This window comes from Pelodiscus sinensis, chromosome 16 (genome assembly GCF_049634645.1).
Source record: "Pelodiscus sinensis isolate JC-2024 chromosome 16, ASM4963464v1, whole genome shotgun sequence".
Taxonomy (NCBI): domain Eukaryota; kingdom Metazoa; phylum Chordata; order Testudines; family Trionychidae; genus Pelodiscus; species Pelodiscus sinensis.
Genome location: NC_134726.1, coordinates 10,582,365 through 10,602,937, shown reverse-complemented (window position 1 = coordinate 10,602,937; position 20,573 = coordinate 10,582,365). Strand labels below are relative to the sequence as shown.

The window sequence follows — 20,573 nt, the reverse complement described above, 5'->3', positions numbered from 1 at the left end:
ATCCTCATGCACAGAAACAGAAAAGCAATAATTACTGTCCTAAAAGAATCAAACCATGGATAAAAAAATATTTTAAAACTACTACTAGAGGCCTTGTTTGGCAATCAAATATGAAGGGAAATACATTACTTCATGAAAGAGCACAGCTCTCTAGGCTGGAAGCGAAACCATGGAATCAGTATGTTCTGACACTGGGAGCATCACGCAACACTTTAACCCCTAAAAAAACAACTCTAGAGCTCTTCAGGAAGTTCCTATAACTGCACAAGTGGGGAAAGTGGGTGACCGTGATGGACCACCACTTAAAATTTAAAAGTATGGTAGGAATATATAACATTGTGTGGCTTGTTTTTATTAACCATGAGAGATTTGATCAACAAACTCTATTTTTATATAATGACCCGAAGATCAGATAATATATTTTGCAGGTAGTGCAAAAGAGGTTCTCTGGCTTTAATTTCCTCCTCCTCTTAAAATCTCCCTCATCCATAGATATTATTGTGGGGCTAGAATTTCAAGGACTGCAAGAGGGTGGACAATTCATGGAAAGTAACCTGCTTTCACCACCAGCTTTGCAGGGATCAAACAGCATAAGATGTGAGGAGGTTTGCTCCAGAGGAAGGCACATAAAACCTGAAGACTAAACTGTGTGTGTCAATTCCCGGTCTCCTGCAAGTTGAAATTATGGCCTCTACACTAGAAAGGTCCATATTGGCAAAAAAGTAGTCCTCCATTTTTGTAGATCATTCCAAAATTTTAAAACAAGATTGTTCTGAGTGAAGGAAACAACTACCTGGTGAAAAGCAGCTGGGCCTATTTCAGAAAGTCACTCCACAATTATTTATAATACCAACAGTGTATGAAAGTAGAATGTGGGTCTGATTGAGAGGAGGGTGACTAAATTTACTGATTGTAAGTGTATGAGATTGGCACTTATGTAAAGTGGAATGAGGCTGGTTAGATGGTTATTCGTGTCATGGGACAAAGTTATAGGAAAAAACCTCTATGGGGCCCAGGAATAGATACTTTATCATTATTGTTAGGCTGCATCAATACTTATGTGGAAGTTTAAATTATGATGTGCAACTGCAGCTATGTTAATTGCATAGCTGGAATCGATGTATCTTAATTTGAACTTTGATGCCACAGTGGAAGGTCGACTGGAGCAAATTCTTCCTTTGACTTCTCTTTTGCCTCATGATTTGAGGAGAACCAGCAACGATGGAGGTGGCCTCAGCATTTGATTTAGCTGGTCTTTACTAGACCTGCTAAATTAAACACCAGAAAATCAACTGCTGCAGCATCCATCTCTGTAAGTACAGACGTGGCCGTGAGAGGGCCAGTATCTGTAGATCCATCACAAAGCTGATAGAAGCAGTTAAGAGTTGCTTTCAGATCTGAACCATGAGAAGCAATTTAAAAGCTGCATATCATTAAAAACGATAAAGAAATCATCCTCTATATGCTACAAGATATATTTAATTAGTTGAAGGCAAATCTGCATCAAATTCAGTTCCATGGGGAGCACATCTTTTGGAAAAAAAAAATCTAGATCATAGCATTGATTTTCTCAAATAAAATAATATCCTCAATGCATTCAGCAGTCTTCTGTTAAAGAGGTAATGTAAGTGGTTCAGCAATGATCTTCCACAGCTCCTGTGAAGAAGGAAAACAGTGTATTTTCAGAATGCAGTCAGGTGACTACATCATTATAATTATAAAGAAATATTAAATTAATTTCAACACCTGCCCCTTACGTAAATTGGCTTGCAATATGCATAAGGAGAGAAGTATCTTTGAAGACTGATGATTTAATTTAGCTAATATTATTGGAGCTTTGTATCTTTTAGCTGCATCTACCTATTTCTGCAATTAACAATGGAATTCTGAATTTGAAATAATTAAAGTGTACATACATGTCATTACAATAATTTAACAAATTCTGGGGTCTTCAGAAGGTATGTTTTGGCTGATAACTTGTTCTGCATTTTTTTTGCTTAGTTCTGAAAATGGATTTTCATAATGCCTTCACGTATGTAACGGCATACATATGTGCTCAGTATATTTTACTACAAAAATATGAGGAACAGAAGACAATGAAAGATCTCTGTTTCTGAGGAATGAAGAGCAGCAAATGTGTGTTTGCCTAATGGAACATTACCAAGAAGATTGTCTTGGTTAAAAGTTTAATTTATAAGCAATCCATCTCCACCACTATATTGTAAATTGTGACTATAAAATTTATTTATAGTTTCTGGTAAACTGGAAACACTATGTTAAGGTTTTATTACACATAGAGCACTAACACCAACGCAATCATAATATAAACTTTGGGGAAAAAAAAACTTTTCTCCAGATTTCATATGTTTACTTCATAATACATACTGCAAAAAATAGGATGTTATTTCTTACCACTTGTACACAAAGCGAAATAAAAAACAACTAACTATGAAATTAGGGCTCTGTTGAGAGAGAGAGACAGAGAGAGACAGAGAGAGACAGAGAGAGAGACAGAGACAGAGACAGAGACAGAGAGACAGAAACAGAGACAGACACAGAGAGTGTGTGTGTGTGTGTGTGTGTGTGTGTGTGTGTGTAATTTTAAAAAAAACAACAACCCAGAATATTTGGCAAAGTTAGTTTCAATCTTTATCAACCGCATAGAATCATAGAGCTGGAAGAGACCTCAGGAGGTTATCAAGTCCAGCCCCCTGCCCAAGGCAGGACATAGTTCAAGGTTGCTACAAAATCTAGTTCAAGGTTACTTTATTATCTGCTGTTGCAGCAGAAAATAATGACAAATGTCTAGAATGGTACAAACTATTAAATAATACCTAACATCACGTAGGGAATGCAAGTCGTATAGTATAGCCACAACAGATCCCGTGGTAAAATAAATACATAACCATTTTAAAATACTGTATTCGGTAATTTTTGAGATTATTAAAATCTATTAAAACTTGACATCTCTCTTTCAGTACACTCCAGCAACTCAGTATACTTGACTCAAAACATATAAAAGAGCTTTTCTTACATAGAGAAATATCATAGCACTATTTTAGACATTTACTTAGCAAATAAATGAATATATTTTAGTTTTGTTGTTCCTCTGAAATCATGTTTTCTGTTGCTCTAGTGAGCATGTTCATGATGCAAAATATACTAGTTTACACAAAAGGTAAAATAATGCTTATTAACATAACTATGGCATAGCTTATTAACTGATAAAACAGCATACAAACAAATATAAATAACAGGTCTTGGGCAACAAATAGCTTTTATTAAAATAAATAAAATGTTGAATTGTTTGTATTTTTTACTTACTACATTGACTAAATAGATGAAAATTAATTTGAAGTGATTCTCTTAAGGCATTACATTTAATTTGATAAATACCACTCACCAGCTGCTCAATCCGCTCATAAATCAGAAACTGGGAGAATGCTAGCTTAATGGGCTCAGCGGTATATTTCATTTTGCCATCTTCTAAGTTCTCCAAATCATTCAAAGTATTTCGAAAATGATTGTATGCCTCACATGTAATGTCCATATGTCTTAAAGTGAAGTTCAGTCTGTCAATAGAGTATCTATTTAAAATTGATCTCATAATATTTTTTACTATTCCTTGTTTTAAATAGCTAGTTAACTTCCTCAAATACAGTAGCAGAGAGAAAAACTCAACATAAATACCATAAATGTATTTCCATTGAGGTCAAATGGTTCTTTTAATAGCAAGTGTGTTATCCTAATCAGAAACAGAACACTGATAAGTTCCGGGTAAAATTTGTTTCAAAGGAAGAAAGTACCTTCTAGGGATGTGAATGTGTGTCCGTGTACATGGTTCACCTACGAGCCTCATTGGTTAACCCTCAGTTACACTCAGCTACTCCTCCCCTCCCTTACCTCCATGTTACTGCCTCTGTATCAGAGGTGGGGGAGGGGGCAGGAGAGGAGGGAAGAGGCGGAAGTCAGTGCTCAGCGGGAGCCAGCTTTCAAGTCAGCTCCCCACTCATACTGAGTTCTGTCAAACCACCTGCTACCCCCCCCCCCCCCACTGCTGCTCTGTATCAGAGGCAGCAGCAGGGAGGGGAACAGACAGGAGCCAGTGTTTCTGGGGAGCCAGATCCCTCCTGCCCCTGCGTGTAAATGTGTCACTGCTGAAAATTTAAGTAGTGACATGTTTACAAAAATAAACAAATATTAACATCCCTATACTCTGCCTTCTCACCAATTTTGGGCCATTTTCTCCATGTGGATTCAGTCTTGTGATTTGTATTTCTATGGAAAATTATATCAATGCCCACACAGAAAGCAGATCTACAGAGACCCAAACAAGGTCTGTTAATTATTCACATTTTAACATAGGAATAGGCAGTCACACTCATTCTTACTCAAAAAAGAACAAAGTAATTTAGTACAATAAATTATATTAAAAGACTATTATGGCATTGACTTCAACCCCACAAATAGTCTACATACATCTATTTGCATAACTCTACCCAAAGATGGCATGACATAGTACATAATAATTGTAATGGTTTATCTTGTTTTTTGTAGGTTCAGAACCTAGAATACTAGGAGGCTAATGAACATACTGTGCACTGAATATTCATTGAAATGTCTGACCAGTTAACACTATGAGAATCAGAACATTTAATTTTGAAGCAAAACCAAGATCTTATAAAGGAAGGTCCAGATGGCACTTACCTCTTTTCTATTGATAAGTAAATCGAACAAGAGTTTTTCAAGTTGTGAGTGATTTTGTACAGTATTTTGAATAAAGCATCTGTTAAGTCATCATCATAAAAAACTAAAATAGAAAAAAAATCAACATAGGGATGAATGGTTGACTGTTTTAGTCACACATAACCTTAAACATAATACAAACATCCTTACTTATGCAGATTATTTCTAATCAACAATCTTTGGGACAAATCCAGAGAGTATAGCAGAAAGTACAAAGGGCTTTTAATGGCAACAGTTGACTTTCCTGTATTAATTACAATTGCTCTTTGTCAAGCCTTCACCAGTTTGGGCAAGTCAACACTATGGGGACAGGTCAATCTAAGCTATACAATTGGCATTACATTAGTAGCATATACTAGATGTGAAAAATTGACCTTCACTGGATGATCAATGCCCATCAATCCAGCCTGTAGTGAAGTCAATAGAAATCATTAGCATGGAAACAGGCATTATCTATAAGGAGACTCTCTCCCAACCAAGAAATATCTTAAAGTATATCTTAAAGGAACGAGCAGACATAAATCATGAAGCCTTCTATCTCATACCAGCACAAAATAGTAGTAGCTCTACTCAACTTAAAGTTAAATTTCATAGAAATTTCTTAAAGTCAAAAGATATAGTATGCCAAAAACGGGGAAAAAAGCCATCCAGGTTATCCTCAGCATCATAATTGTATGATGTATAAAAAGCTTTGCTTCCTGATCTGTCTGTCTGTGTAAGTCCTGCCTAGTGTCTTTAAAAAATGAGTTTGACAAATTCAGGCATTACTTACTATGAAACATTGCATAACAGCTATACTAGAAAATATTTAGCAGAAAGAAAAGGCTGAAAGTGTGTTCAAACTGTATAAAAAAAGAGTAAATTACATGATTTTCAAGGAAAAAAGTCTCTTGTTTTTCCAAAATCTACAGTGAAAGGTACAAAGTTCAAAAATAACATCTAAATAATTTTCTGAGAGAGGAGGTGTGGTAAGTTCACTACTAACTGCAGGAATTGTAAATGGAGCACAAGAAAAACTGCTTCAGAGAAGTTAAAATGTCATATATACAGGCAGTCCCCGACTTACGTCGGATCCGCACTTACGAATGGGGCTTTTCTCGCCCTGGAGCTCACGGGCGGCGGGTCGCCACCCGTGTCCTCCGGGGTGAGAAAAGCTTCTCCCGGTCTCCCAGGTCTGCTGGGGGGGTCCAGCAAAGTCGCTGGACCCCCCCCCAGCAGACCAGGGACACCAGAGCAAAGCCGCTGCCTGGGCGGCTTTGCTCGTTTGCTCTGGTGTCCCTGGTCTGCTGGGGGAGGGGGTCCAGCGACTTTGCTGGACCCTCCCAGCAGACCAGGGGGACAGGAGCAAAGCCGCAGAGCACACCTGCAGGCTGCTGCAGGCGTGCTCCGCGGCTTTGCTCTCCGTCTCCCTGGTCTGACCAGCAGACCAGGGAGACGGGGAGCAAAGCCTCGGAGCACGCCAGCAGTTGGACAGCCGTGGCACGCCTGGACTGTCCCACTGCCCGCGTGCTCCAAGGCTTTGCTCCGCGTCTCCCAGGTCAGCAGACCAGGGAGAGGGAGCAAAGCCGTGGAGGACTTGGGCGGTCCCGCCACCCCCGTCTCCCTGGTCTGCTGGGGGGGGGGTACAGCTAGTGCCCCCCCCAGCAGACCAGGCTTTTCTTGCCTACCCCTAGGGTAGAGCAGCTGGGGGCTGCCGGGTTGGTCCCGCAGCGCCGCTCCGGACCAACCCAGCAGCACCCCAGCTGCTCTGCCCCAGGCGTCCTGATTCAGCTGCTGCTGGTCAGTTTCAGCAGTGGCTGAATCAGGACGACTGAGGCAGAGCAGCTGGGGTGCTGCTGGGTTGCTCCTGGGTTGCTCCAGTAGCGCCGAGGAGCCGCGCTACTGGAGCAACCCAGCAGCACCCCAGCTGCTCTGCCCCAGGTGTCCCCAAGTCAGCAGCTGCTGAAACTGACCAGCGGCTGACTACAGGAAGCCCGAGGCAGAGTTGCTCTGCCCCAGGCTTCCTGGAATCAGCCGCTGATCAGTTTCAGCAGCAGCTGACTTGGGGACGCCTGGGTTTCTTAAGTTGAATCTGTATGTAAATCAGAACTGGCATCCAGATTCAGCCGCGGTTGAAACTGATCAGTTTCAGCAGCAGCTGACGCCAGTTCCAACTTACATACAGATTCAACTTAAGAACAAACCTACAGTCCCTATCTTGTACGTAACCCGGGGACTGCCTGTAGTAAAAGAATATCAATACAATCATGTCTTGAAACTTTTGCACCTCATAGTGTTAGAAGTAACATCCTAGGACAATTGTAACTCAAACATAAGAGAAACATGTCCCATCAATCTATTTATTTCATCACCAATATTTCACTGTTTTACCTATATAGTGAGGTAAGTCTGTTAGCTATTGCTTGCATGAGTCTTTCACTTAGCAACTGGACAGAGAAAAACATGTAAGAAAATATGAAAATATAAAACCACACAAGTTGGCAGGGAGACTGAGTAGATGTTCTAGGATTCAAGTTGCTACTTGTAATAAACAACTCATCTAGATTTTGTCCGTGATAGCAAAGACTATAATAGCTCCATTGAAATCAATTAACATCAGCTGACGAGATGGTCTACTTAAAAAAAAAAGTTATCCAAATCCAAGGTTAAGTACTTGACACTTGCACATCCAAATGTCAATTTCATCAAATTCCTTGTTTTCCATTACATTCTCTTACCATCAGCTGCCAGTATCACTGTGGTGTGGTCATGCAAATCAGCAATCTCTGCTTCAGACCAACTGTAGCGAGCTTCAGGGTCTACAAAGAACATACTAATGATCATTATGGATCAGATTAAAGGTCTAGCCAAGAATCCTGTCTTCTTACAGTGGCCAATGCCGGATGCTTCAAAAGGGAATGAACAGAAAAGGGCAATTATTGAGCGATCCATCTCATTGTCTAATCTCAACCTTGCTGGGTTGATTTAGTTGGGATTGGTCCTGCCTAGAATAGGGGGCTGGACTTGATGACCTTCTGAGGGCTTTTCCAGCTCTATGAGTCTATAACATCTGGCAGAACATGGCATTATATCCCTATCTCAGTTAATGGCCACTAATGGACAATGCCTCCATGAATGTATGTAATTCTTTTCTAAAACCAGTTATATTTTTGGCCTTTATGACCTCTCCTGACAATAAGTTCCACAAGTTGATTGTGCATTGTATCATATAGTCCTTCTGTTTCTTTAGTTTAAGCCTGCTGCCTACTGATTTTGTTAGGTGACCTAAAATTATCGTATTATGTGAAGAGATTAATAAAACATCCCTATTCACTTTTTCCACATCATCCATGATTTTAGAGACTTATCATACTTAGGGCATTGGTGTTACTAATAGATAAGGTACTTGACTGCGGAGTCAGAGGTTGAAGGTTCAAGCCCCCCCCCCAACCAACGTGGACCTGGCACCCTTGGAAAAAAGGAAGGACAAGGGGGCCCAGACTGCAGGGAGGTTGGTGGGCTCCCTCCAGTAGCACAGTGGATAAGGTATCTGCCTCCAGAGCAAGAGGTTAAGGGTAAAGGCCTCAACCACAATATGGAGAAAGGAGTAAATGAGAATTCATAGAAGACTTTTTGGGATTGGGTATTGGTGAGCTTGTTTCCATGAACTCTCATCCCCTTCAAGAGCACCCAACCTCCACTCCAATGAAGTTCTATGCTTTCCTCTTTCTATTAGGACTCATTCTCATCAGATTGGGTTGCCTGGTGTGCAACCATGAGTCCCCAGTCTGAAGGAGTGGGAGGAGAGTTCCTGCTCATAGAGAATTTATGGCTGGAAGCCTGACATCTAATGGGGCACCAATGAGCAGGGCCTGACAAACCGTGGCGAGAGCTACTCGCTAGTCCCGCACCGCGCATGCGCCAGACCGGTGCTGCGCATGCGCGCAGCATCGGTGAATGGGACGCACGGAGCGACTGGCTGAAATCTACTCGCCACGGGCGAGTAGAATCAGTGGTTTGTTGAGCCTTGACCATGAGGATACCATGGAAGAAGCAGAGGTGCAATTAGCACCTGAACTGTGACACTTATTGGTTTATAATTCAGTACTCTTGCTCATGGAAACTATCATTAATTTTAATAAGTCAGAATGGTTTCTGAAAAGTGACTTTTACTAGAACCCGCTGTAACTGAAGAGTTATTAATTGCAGTTTAGTATGTTCAACAATTCAAAATTATCATAGAAAACAATTGGAATTAAATCCATCACAACTACTTACCAGTACAGAATCCATCTTTCAGCCAATCCAGCTCTTTTACCTTAACTTCACCTCCTGCGTGCGCACACAGAAAAAAAAAAAAAAACCCACATCTTATGGGCAAATTAGTTGTATCTACCCTTCAAATGGCAGCTTAGTGGAGATCAAGGGCCAAAAATCAGCAGAGAAATGGTGCCGTAAGTGGAAAAATGGTAAATAAAATTGACACAAATCTGATAGCTATACATGGGGGAGGAAATGATGAGAGAAGTACAGAAGAAGGAGCCTGCTTTAGCTTCTGGCCTTCTGTTAATTGTTTTACCTACAAGCTAGCTCCCTCCCATCCCTTTGGCACTGGTTTTGTATGTACCAATGTGAAACAATTATACCATTTCACCATTAACACTCAATTTACATCACTGCTGACTTTGGCCCAAAGATATTCCTGAATCCCAGTTATTCCAGGTGACTCCTGAAAGATTCCGTATTACACAGTATCTATGCAACAACCATGGTTGCCTATATCTGATTGGAAGATAGCTGAACTCTAAAAAGAGTCTTGTCCTGTGCTCAGAAGGGGCTCCATAGACAATTTTCATATCTTGGAAATATAGAAACAAATTTAAAGAAGTTCAATTGTTTGTAAACATTTGTAAAGTGACATCAATTTATATGGCCCCTACTGTACATTCTAGGAACAGTTCTACTGACAAAGGCCCAAACTTGCAGTTGAGAAACATCTGGTTCTTACCTGCTGGCTCAATAAGATGTTTGTTTAATATTACATTTTGCTCACACATAGCCAATAGATCTTCACCAACATCTGGAAATAATGGTATTGAAAGCAATATTATATTCTGAATGTGTTGAAACCCTGATCCATGTGATTGACCCCTTCTTGGTGTGAGAAAATAGGTCAGTCACCAGAGTCTATACATAGTAATTGTGCTATCTGCTGACACTGCAAATAAAATCCAATATTAAGGCCAGCAGTGATAAGCATTTTACGATCTAGACACTTGTTCATAAAGACCCAAACTAAGACTGTCAAACATTTTCACACAGACAACTTGTACAAATTGCACATCTATACACTGGAACTCTTTGGTCAGGCATGCTGCGGAGGTAGAGGGCTTGGAGCCGAGTGCAATGCATGGCTGGGGTAGGGGAGAAGAAACAGCTATCTTCCAGCTATCTTCCAATATCTATGTAACATAATTTACGTAGTTCATTCACCACACCTTTTGATAGCAAGAAATGAGTTACATGTAAATATGTTTTGTAAGCACATCACTTGCTATGTTAATTTCTTAGTCATATATAAGAGAAAAGTATTTCCAATAAAATATGCTATGTTAATGTCATTGATGCAGTTCATTCATTACACCTTTTACTATATGTATCCCGGGCGACGCCAGGGATTTCTGCTAGTTAAAAATAATTGCATCAAAGTACCTGTGCAGTATACAGTCTTAGCAATCATTGCCATGACAATGCTTGTAATTCCAGTGCCTCCTCCAAGTTCTAATACTGTGCAATATCTGAACATGTCCCTTTTGAACAAGATGTAATCTGCAAGAAGAAAGGCTCCTCGCCAGACCTTCAGGAGACAACAGAAGGCATAGACAGTTATGGCTGTGATGCTCCGCTCACAAAGTGCAGCATATTAGGAAGAAGATACATACTTGTTTACCAACGTCTTCCAATGGTGTTGCCATTGTGTGCTCTGGTAGAATGAAAGCAAAAGAAGGAAATAAGTACTTTAAACATTTTTTTTAGTTATGAAACTTATGTTACTTGTTTGACATTAAGTTTACTCTTTTTTTAAACACTTCATCTGAAAACTGTTCAAATTGAATTAGGAAATTTTAAATTTTTTTATTTAGATTCACATGTAAAAAAGAGGAGACTAGGGTGTATAATGCTTTACATGCAGATTCTGAACATACTCATGGAGCTGTTTTGTTTATAGCATCAGAACAATGGATAAGCATTTATAAGTGGCTATTTTTATTTTAGAACATTTACTAGAGATCTTCCATTAAGCTATAACAAGTGGACTACAGGTAGCGATAGCATAACCTTCTTTTCTAATTATCAACCTGCCTCAATTATGACAAAAAGGACAAACTCTAGGGACAAAAGTTTTTTTGCTGACTCAGACTGTCATAAGTATGCTAAGGTAGTGCCAGCTATGATGGTGGCTTAAGAGTTGGAAAACTACCCTCCAACAAGTGAACTGTGATCACATATATGCCACTGAAGAGCCAAATGTTAACAGCTTTTGTTCAATAACAACTTAACTGGTATAGTCTAGCAGGAAAAGCTTTCCTGGAATTTTGGATCCCTGGACACTATCAGATCAATTCTAATTCTCCGTATAAATCAACTCCCTTCCTTATGAAGGAGTTTCAAATAGAGTAAAAGAAGCACTGCCATTGTAGCCATGTTGGTCCCAGGATATTAGAGAGACAAGGAGAGTGAATTAATACCTTTTATTGGACCAACTTCTGTTTGTGAGAAAAACACAAGTTTTCCATCTTACACAGAGCTCTTCACCTGAACAAATCATCATCTACATATTTTAGAGTGTGTGTCTGTTCAAGAACTCCTCCTCAACTCCTCCTCAGCTGGGTCAGGACTGGGCAAAATATGGCCTTTGGCAGCCAAGCCACCAGATCAGGCTCCCAGACACAGCAGGGAGCCTCAGGGCAGGCTCCCTGCCCCCCTTCTCCACCACTGCTGCCTGCTGCTCAGAAAAGCAGCTGTTGGGCAATTTCTCTTTTACAGCTGTGAGCCTGGGGGAGGCAGGAGAGGCTTCATGCGCTGCCCCCACCCCAAACACAATCCCATTGGTCGGTTTCTGACCAATGGGAGCTGCCTGTTTGAAGAACAGGCAGCGTGCAAACCACTGCTCCCCTCTCCTCTCAGGCTCTGAATCACAGATACACCTGGCCACAGCAGTCTATGCGGGGGAGGGAGGCAAGCAGGGAGACTACTTGAGAAATGTGCTGGGCTGCTGGCTGGGAGTCAGCCAGGTAAGTCTTCTGGTCAGAGCCTGCCTCCAGGCACACCAGCCTCTCCCCCAACTCCTGCCACCCTATCCCACAACCGAAACCCTCTGTCCCCCTCTTGAACCCATTTCCCATTCCAGATCCTGCACCCCAATTCCTTGCCTTAGGTCATAACCCAAACCCCTGTACCTCCTCCTGCACCCCAATTCCCTACCCCACATCACAACTCTCTCCTGCCCTACCCAAATCCCTGCACCCTCTCCTACATTGCAGTCCAGTGTCCCAGGTCACAACCACCTCCTTCATCCAAACTCCCTCCCAGACCCCACATTCCCTCCCAAATTCAGCATATAGTTTCCTCTTATAACTTAAAGCAATGTAAGGGTTTGGTTGTGTCAGGAAAACAGGATGTGCCTGGAATGGGATTGCTTCTCATAAAACTAAGAGAGAGACAGAATCACCAAGTCAAGTACAAACCTCAAAATTGACATAACTGAGCGAATGCTGAAAGACACTTCTTCTCTATAAAACTTACAGAAAAGAGATAAAACAGAGTACTGCTCTGTTTTGGCACAGAGTAGTCAGGGAGCTGCTCCAGTCCCTACCAGTGAACAAGCGAGGCTTACCGGTTCCAGTTAACTGGTTAATTTAAATCCCTAGATGTAAGTTGATAAGATATGGGTAAGATCAGATGAGAAACAATCAAATGAGTCCCATTTGATCACATGGGATAATGGCAGACAGCTAAATAGTGATAAATTTTTAAGTGCTTATGTACAAATGCTAGAAGGCTAAATAATAAGATGGGTAAACTAGAGTGCTTCATATTGAATGAGGATACTGATATGGTAGGCATCACAGAAATTTGTTGGAATGAGGATAATCATTGGGACACAGTAATTCCAGGGTACAAAACCTGGCGGCTCTTACTACATTCCATGGTCTAATAACATGAATATAGCAGTAAGGATATATTACTGACCACTTAACCAGGATTAATGATAGTGACTGAAATGCTGAAGGAGATGAGAGACAATAAAAATAAATTAAAAAATAATAGGGGATTTCAACTAAGGATGTCAATGGTTAACCTGGGCCACTCCAGCCCAGGTGGGCCTGCTGCCCATAGCACCATGCCATGGGTGGAAAGGGGCACTCCAGCCTGGCCAAGCCCTCTGACCATATGAGCAGCAAATCAGTTAAACATAATGTTTAACTGGTTAACGGATTAAATGGACTTTTATATCCATAATTTCAACTATCCTCATATTGACTGGGTACATGTCACCTCAAGATGGGAAGGAGAGATAAAGTTTCTTGAAACCTTAAATGACTGCTTCTTGGAGCAGCTGGCTCTGAAACACTCAAGGAGAGGCAATTCTTGATTTAGTCTTAAATGGAGTGCAAGATCTGGTCCAAGAGGTAACTATAGCTGGACTGCTTGGAAATAGGGATGTAAGCAACTAGTTGACTACCCGATAAGCATATGCTTATCGGGTAGTCGAGTAGTGATTCAACTAGTCACTTCTCCCTCCCACACTTGTGCTGCCTCTATCAGCTCTTAATACATTTAAAAGGCAGAGCTGTAGCAGGGTTAGCTCCCGGCTCTTACTGCATTTAAAAAGCAGAAGTACAGCCTCTGGGATTGGGTGGGAGTTGGGACTCAGTTGTCCTGGCTCATCCTGGTCCCGGTCTGCTGCGGCTCTGCCTTTTAAATGTAATAAGAGCCTGGCGGCTCTTACTACATTTAAAAAGCAGAGCCGCAGCGAACCTCTTTATGGACTAATCGAGTAGGCATTGGAAATTCCATCAACTACTCAATTGCTTACTAATCACTATTTATCATTCCTAGCCCATATCTCAAATATTGCATGCAGACATGGTTGCCTCATCTCAAAAAGTATATCTCAACACAGGAAAAAGTTCAGAAAAGGGCAACAAAAATGATTAGAGGTTTGCAATGGCTACCATATGAGGAGAGATTAATAAAACTGGGACTTTTCATCTTAGAAAAGGAGGGATATGATAGAGGTCTATAAAATCATGATCAACATGGAGCAGTACATAAGGAAAAGTTATTTACTTGTTCCCATAACACAAGAACTAGGGATCACCAAAAGAAATTAAGAGGCAGAAAGTTTAAAACAAACAAAAAGGAAATTTTTCTTCACACATGCACAGTAGGGATGTTAAAATGCATTTAATTAAATAATTGGTTGTGGGGAGGTCAGCTTAAAGCCGGCTCCCTGCACATGCCAGCTCCTGCCTGCCCGTCCACCTTTGATAAAGAGGGAGTAGTGTGGGGGTAGAAGGAAAGGCTGCATGTAACCATGAACATTAACTCATGAGCCCAGGCTCATGGGTTAACTGTGTACAAGGTTACACTTTCATATTTCTAACACACAGTCAGTCAACTTGTGGAACTCCTTGCCAGAGAACATTGTGAAAACCAGGACAATAACAGAATTAAAAAAAAAAAAAACTAGGTAAATTCATGAGGACAGGTCCATCAATGGCTATTAGCCAGGATAGGTAGGAATGGTGTCTCAAGCCTCTGTCAGAAGCTGGGAATTGGTGACAGGGAAGGGATTACTTGGGCTATCTACACAGCAGTGTTAATTTGGAATAACTGATGTTATTCCAAAATTACATAGTACACATCTACATTACAAATCTTTATTTCAAAACACTGTTGAGCTGGAGGACTTCTTACTCTGACTCATGGTAACCTTTATTTCATGAAGAGTAATGGAAGTCAAAGGAAGAGTGTTCTTCCTTCAACTTCCTATTGCGTAGACCATGCCAAAAGCCGAATTAAGCTATTTCTACTTAAGCTATGCAATTGATGTAGCTGAAGTTACATATCTTAATTCGACTTTTGTCCTTCTGTGTAGACATGCCCTGTTGATTACATGTTCTGTTCTTTGCCTTTTTAGGCACCTGGGATTGGCCACTGTCAGAAGACAGAATACTGGGCTACATGGACCTTTGGTCTGACCTAGTCTGGCCATTCTTATAAGAATAAGCACTCTTCTTTGAACATTTTGAACCAATCTGCTGAATCAATTAGCATTGAACAAATTTCTGAAATGTGCTTACGTACTCAAAGGACATGTAGATTCACAAGATTTGGTGAAAGAGCATATGTTAAGCAAGACAGATTAGCATACAAATTATTGTGCTGCAATAGCACTCTTATCCATGTTTTCTTTTGTAAGAAGTGATTGAAATCTGTTCTTACAATTTATATCAGCGTATAGCTTTGCTTACCTATTTTAATAATATTATTGCAGGTACTTTCTTGCTTTGCATCTTCAAAAATATCTTCTCCTTTAGTCAGAATTATGGGATACACTTTGTCCCTTGATAGAGCCTCCATTTCTGGATCAGGCTTAGATCGAGGCCTTCTGATCACTTCCAAATCCCCATCATCATCCAGCAGAGTTTCTATTCCTTTAAAATTACTGACTTCTCTTCCATTTTTGCTGAGAAAATCTAAGTCATTGCTACCGTTGTCACACAATTCCTTCCCACCTTTAATTTGTTGTCCTATATTTTCTGTTGAAAGGTCCTTTCCCTTTTTTTTCTCAGACTCCAAATTATTTTTTTTCAAAAGGAGCTGGAATTGTGATAGAAATACTAAAACAAAAACAAAACAAAACAAAACAAAAAACCCAAAGGATGTTAAAGAGAAAACTATAGAAGCTTAAAGACACAATCAATGTGAAATTTTCCATTTTCAAATTTATTTCAGTTTAAGATATAAAAATACAAGTTTTTTTTTTTAATAAATCGCTGAGTTTACATAAAAGCAAAACCAGGAGATTATGAGAGAGCTCTCTGTAGCCAGGAAAACTGGCACTATGATTACAGTGAATGTTACTCTGTAAACATTGACAACTATTAAAAATTTTTATAACTAAATACAGTTAACACTGACATTTCTGACTAGACACAAATTTTTAACGGCCAATTAAGAATTTAGTTTAAGCACTGAAACCAGGATTGAATTGTTACAAGTAAGTAGGTAAATCTAATATAGTAAATAAATACCTAACTTCTATATTGCATTTTTCATCAGCAGATCACCAAGTACTTTACAAAGGAGGTTGCTATAATTATCCCTATTTTACCAATCATGAAACTCTAAGCATCTGCTAATTATAAATTACCTGGCTGTCCAACAGTATTCAATCGGACCATGAGATGTCTTTTGCTTGGGGTATGTAGATGAATGTCAGAAAGTACAGTGTTGCTTCTAAATGTGATGTCATTCATCGTCTCTTTCTTTGCTACATCTACCATGGTATGCTGGGGACATCTACAACAAGACAGCACCTTGTGAAATGCTGTAACAGGAGATGCTTTAGCACACTTTATTTAAAATGTCAGGTTTTCTTAATGAGCAAACAAGACAGTTCTGATGAAGATCCTAGGCAAGTCAGTATCATGGAAGCTTAGTATATTACTCTCCAGTAAGATATAAAAAAGTAAAGCAGGATACAGGTTATAGCCTGGTATTTTAAAAAGCTGCTGTATCATTCCTTATAAAAATATGAATTATATTGTTTCTCCATTCAGTCTAACATTTCATTCCATCCACTTCAAAACTGAGGCTTCAATGGGATGTACAATGCCTGTAAAAACCGACATTTTTTACAGGATGATTGACAGAAATCTTGCACTAAACCATTTTTTGTTTGTTGTGAAAAAAAAATTATTGTGCCACATTCTGAAAATACATCAAACAAGTGTTTACTCTGTCTCTCTCCACCCCCCCCTCCCCAAGTTTTTCAATGTGACTAATGGCTTTGGGGGTCAGACTGGGACAGCTATAAGACCTGATTTTACAGGGTGGGTGCTCAGTACTTTCAATACATCTGGCAACTTTAATGCATTTCATGTTCATCTCCCAAAATCACTAGTCTAAATGTTTCATTAAAAGAGTAAAGTAAACCCCAAGACTTGGCAACATCAGTCAATGTCCTTCAGTGAACATAGGCATCTACATATCTGATTTTCTAACCTGCAATTTCAGAATTAGAGGGCAGAGAGCTTTTTAAAATATTAGTTACATTCTTTCTAGTCATACATGCTCGGGAGCACTAATGTCAAGCACTAAATCATGCTCCTTCACAGAGGCAAACACAAATTAATAGAAAATAGCCCCTCACTATGGAAACATTTTTTAACATTTAAAAAAAACTCTGTAACTTACATGATAATTTTGAACCTTATCTGTGATCCTGTGGATAGACAAACACAAACATAAGCTGTTTGTTTTTTTGAAAATGGAAGCTTTGACCCCTTTCTTAGAATACATTATGTGGACAGTCTGTTCTAACCAAGAACTGTATTGGAATCAGCATAAAAATGAAGATTTTTTAAAACTGTTCTCAAACGTGGTCTTTTATCAGAGGTGTTAGGAAAGCTAGTATGCAGACCCTAGAAGAAAATAACCTAGAAAAATGTGGCAAGTTCTGGAGTGATTATGAAAAGGATCAAAAGCATATGGCTCTTGGTCTTTGTAACCAATAAAACAATGAGCAAGGCTCGACAAATCATGTAATCTACTCGCCCGTGGCAAGCAGATTACAAGCCGGCACAGCTGGTGCCGCGCGATCTGCGCATGTGCAGCTCGCAGAACTGCACAGTTGGCGAGCAGGGCTCGCAGCCGCTTGGCAAGTCCTGGCAACGAGTATAAGCTATTTCAAATAAAATCTGGGGTTCTATGCATCTTCTCAAGCAAGTAAACTTCCCCCAGACTACTCCGACTCTTTAAAGAAGCTCCCCCTTTCTTCACAGGTAAGAGTTACACATTCTGGTGGAAGGCAGTGACAATTAAAGGGGGGAAAAATGAAGCTATACCTAATCCTGTTTTTCCCTTTTGAATGCATTTCTAATGAGAAACATGAGATCGGGACAAATTAAAAACAAGGGGAAATGAAACTCATAGTGAAGTTACCAACTATCAACTTTTCATTCCAGCATGCATCATAGACTGGGGATGTCAACATGTAGTCAACTACACAATTAATCAATAAACCTAGATTTATAGGTTAATCTCATTGACTACACACACTGTCTCTGCATTAGATCTGGATCTGCCTGCCCCTCCACTCCTAGAGTGCTGCTGCGCTTGACTGAGAGGCAGCAGCGTGGAGGGTGAGGGTGGCAGACTGGAACAGATACACGAGCAACCAGCTGTCAAGCAGGTGTCCCGTGTGTGCCTGCTCCACAGACCCACCTGCCCCTCTTTTGCTGCCTCCTTCGGGGGGGCGGAGGAAGGACAGGAATCAGCTTAAAAGCTGGTTCCCTCCAGCACCAGCTTTGGGGTGCCACCTGCACCCCCCCCCCATGCTGCTGCCTCTATCAGAGGCAACAGGGGAGAGTGCCACTTCCGTCTGCCACAGCTCAAACTCTCCGCAGACAGAGGCTGATGGGGTCCAAGCTCCCCACGTAGAGAGGTTGCTGTCACAGAGCAGCCTCTGTCCATGGCGAGCTCAGACCCCTGTGGATAGGAGCTGCTGCTACCCCCACTGCTGCCTCTGTATCCTAGGATCTAGATCGGCTTGGACTAGGTAGCTGGTCTACATGGGGATCTAGTTTTTAAACTGGCTCCCCTGGCAGACAGGCTCTACCGCCTGCCACCCTGGGATTGCTGCCTTTGCTTACAGAGGCAGCAGCGTGAGTTGGCAGAAGGCTCCCTGGGAGTGGGGCCATGAGCGTACTGGCTGCTGTCCCCAACCCTGGGAACTATCGAATAGTTGTGTAACTGCTAAGTTTTCATGCAGTTACACAACTATTCTATTACACGATATCTAACATTGCTATTATAGACATAATGTAGCTCCTTCACAGAGAAAAGTATCACAACAGGGATAGGCCACTAAAGATCCACTACTGGTCAGTCATTTAAGTTTCAAAAGAAGCCCCACATTTCTCACAAAAGCTCAGGTGCTTGGTGCACTCCTCCACAAAATGAGGGCACAAACACTTATATGTGCTTTCCTGGTAAGGTAAAGGCTTTTCCTCCAAGAGAAGTAGAAATTCTGAATTTGTTTTAAATTAGGCATGTTTCCTATCCTGAAAGCAGTGTGTCTGTATTACAGTATAGAAAAGTTCTGAAACATAATAGCTGTTTTGACATCACAGAACAAAAAAAATAGAGTGTAATCTCTTAAACACCTGTTTACCTCACTTCATCTGTATAACATTCATCTTAACTCATTCTTATTCTTGTATTTTTAATACACAGGCCTTGTGCTGACTTGAGTCTTCTCCTGAATGTGAATGACATTGTAATCCTGTTGAATACACAATAAATGTATTTTTCCAGTCTGCTTTTGCCACTTATTTGTGGTGAGTAGCATTTCACATGCTGTAAAATTTGTAAACAAAACTTATTTGCTGACAATCTGAAATGAAATAGTTAACTAACCCCCCCAAATCCAACAACATTACAGCACCACATGAACCATGGCTAATTAATAAACACAAAAGTATATTTTAATCTGAATTGCTACCACCACTGGCGAACTTCCTAGACAAATAAAAATGACCAGAACTGTTAACTAAATATTTTGTTCTACGTTAGCAAAAAAAAACCCCTATTTTCCTAAATATGAAATGAAAGTAGGAATTTTTCATGTTTATTTTGGCAGGGGCTGTCACACTTCCTAGCAAAGGGAAAACCTGTAAGGAAAGGACAACTAGAAGCTGCGCATCACCACTTCGATGGACCTGCAGCACTGTGGGAACTCCCACCCCAGGGTCCCAGCGCTGCAGGCAACGGTAAGACCTGAAGACAGGCTGAAAAAGGGCAGACAGAAGCGTTCGTGCCTTGTCTCCCTCTGCCCTGTTGCGTCTCGGTGACGACGAGAGGGGAGGGGGGAGGGTGTAACGGCCCCGCTCTCGGCCGCTGGCCGCCCTGCTCCACACACGCCCAGTCAACGCAACAAACCCGCGGGCAGCGCCGGGGTCACAGACCCGCCACCCGGGGCTCGCTGACGACACGGCCCGCGACGCGCGGCTCCCGCGGCCTGACAGACCCTCCCCCGCGGCAGGCCGGCTCTCGGCAGCACAGGGGCGGGCTGCCCTGCGCTCACCTCCCGCAGCAGAGTTGCTGAGGCGACGCCTCCGCCGCCGCCATTGGGCAGCCCCAGCTCCCGCATGACGCCATCACGCTGCGTCCAGACAGGCGGGGCCAGACTGGTGGGGGAGAGCGGGGCAGCCGGGACCCGGATGCTAAGGGATGCTGCTGCCCCGTCCTCTCGCTCACCCAGGAGCCCTACGCTACGGGCTGGGGCTGGCTTCGGGCCTGGAAGGGAGCCCTGGCACACTTGGCTATGTCTACACGTGGCTTCTTGCACAAGTAATATGCAAATGAGGCTAAGCGTGGAATATCGCCGAGCCTCATTTGCATACCTAATGAGCCACCATTTTTTTTCAGAAGCTCGTGTGCAAGGCCATTACACCTATTACTTTTCAGGAAGAATGGCGTTGCTCAAGAGGATTTTTCTTGTGCCAGAAGGGGCAGTGTAGACGCTCCTTCTTGCGCAAGAGCCTCTTCTGAAA

General features: G+C 41.5%; 1 protein-coding gene across 10 annotated transcripts; it reads right to left on the bottom strand.

Annotated features, from left to right (window-relative positions):
- Nucleotides 1-1,459: 1,459 nt before the first annotated feature.
- On the bottom strand, nt 1,460-20,254 carry METTL22 (methyltransferase 22, Kin17 lysine). Of its 10 annotated transcripts, none has more exons than XM_006124586.3 (13): nt 20,105-20,238; nt 19,193-19,303; nt 17,215-17,242; nt 16,169-16,317; nt 15,267-15,635; nt 10,668-10,708; nt 10,438-10,582; nt 9,734-9,805; nt 9,004-9,057; nt 7,464-7,544; nt 4,708-4,810; nt 3,404-3,572; nt 1,460-1,656 (listed from the first exon to the last, which is right to left on the bottom strand). In XM_006124586.3, the coding sequence occupies exons 4-13, from the start codon at nt 16,299-16,301 to the stop codon at nt 1,612-1,614; spliced, it is 1,212 nt and encodes a 403-aa protein (XP_006124648.1). In that variant the 5' UTR covers nt 16,302-16,317; nt 17,215-17,242; nt 19,193-19,303; nt 20,105-20,238; the 3' UTR covers nt 1,460-1,611. The 10 variants fall into 10 exon arrangements, with proteins under 10 accessions (XP_006124648.1, XP_006124650.1, XP_006124649.1 ...); XM_006124588.4 differs by having other exon boundaries at nt 19,986-20,111; XM_006124587.4 differs by lacking the exon at nt 20,105-20,238 and adding an exon at nt 19,960-20,098.
- Nucleotides 20,255-20,573: the final 319 nt, after the last annotated feature.

What these genes read in the sequence shown, in the direction of transcription:
- METTL22 (XM_006124590.4), bottom strand. Translation starts at nt 20,178, where the DNA reads ATGGCGTCATGCGGGAGCTGGGGCTGCCCAATGGCGGCGGCGGAGGCG. An exon ending in CAGCAACTCTGCTGCGGGAG is followed by an intron (nt 16,318 to 20,104) that starts GTGAGCGCAGGG and finishes GTCTTGTTGTAG; the next exon opens with ATGTCCCCAGCATACCATGG. An exon ending in TACTTATCAATAGAAAAGAG is followed by an intron (nt 3,573 to 4,707) that starts GTAAGTGCCATC and finishes CTCTATTGACAG; the next exon opens with ACTGAACTTCACTTTAAGAC.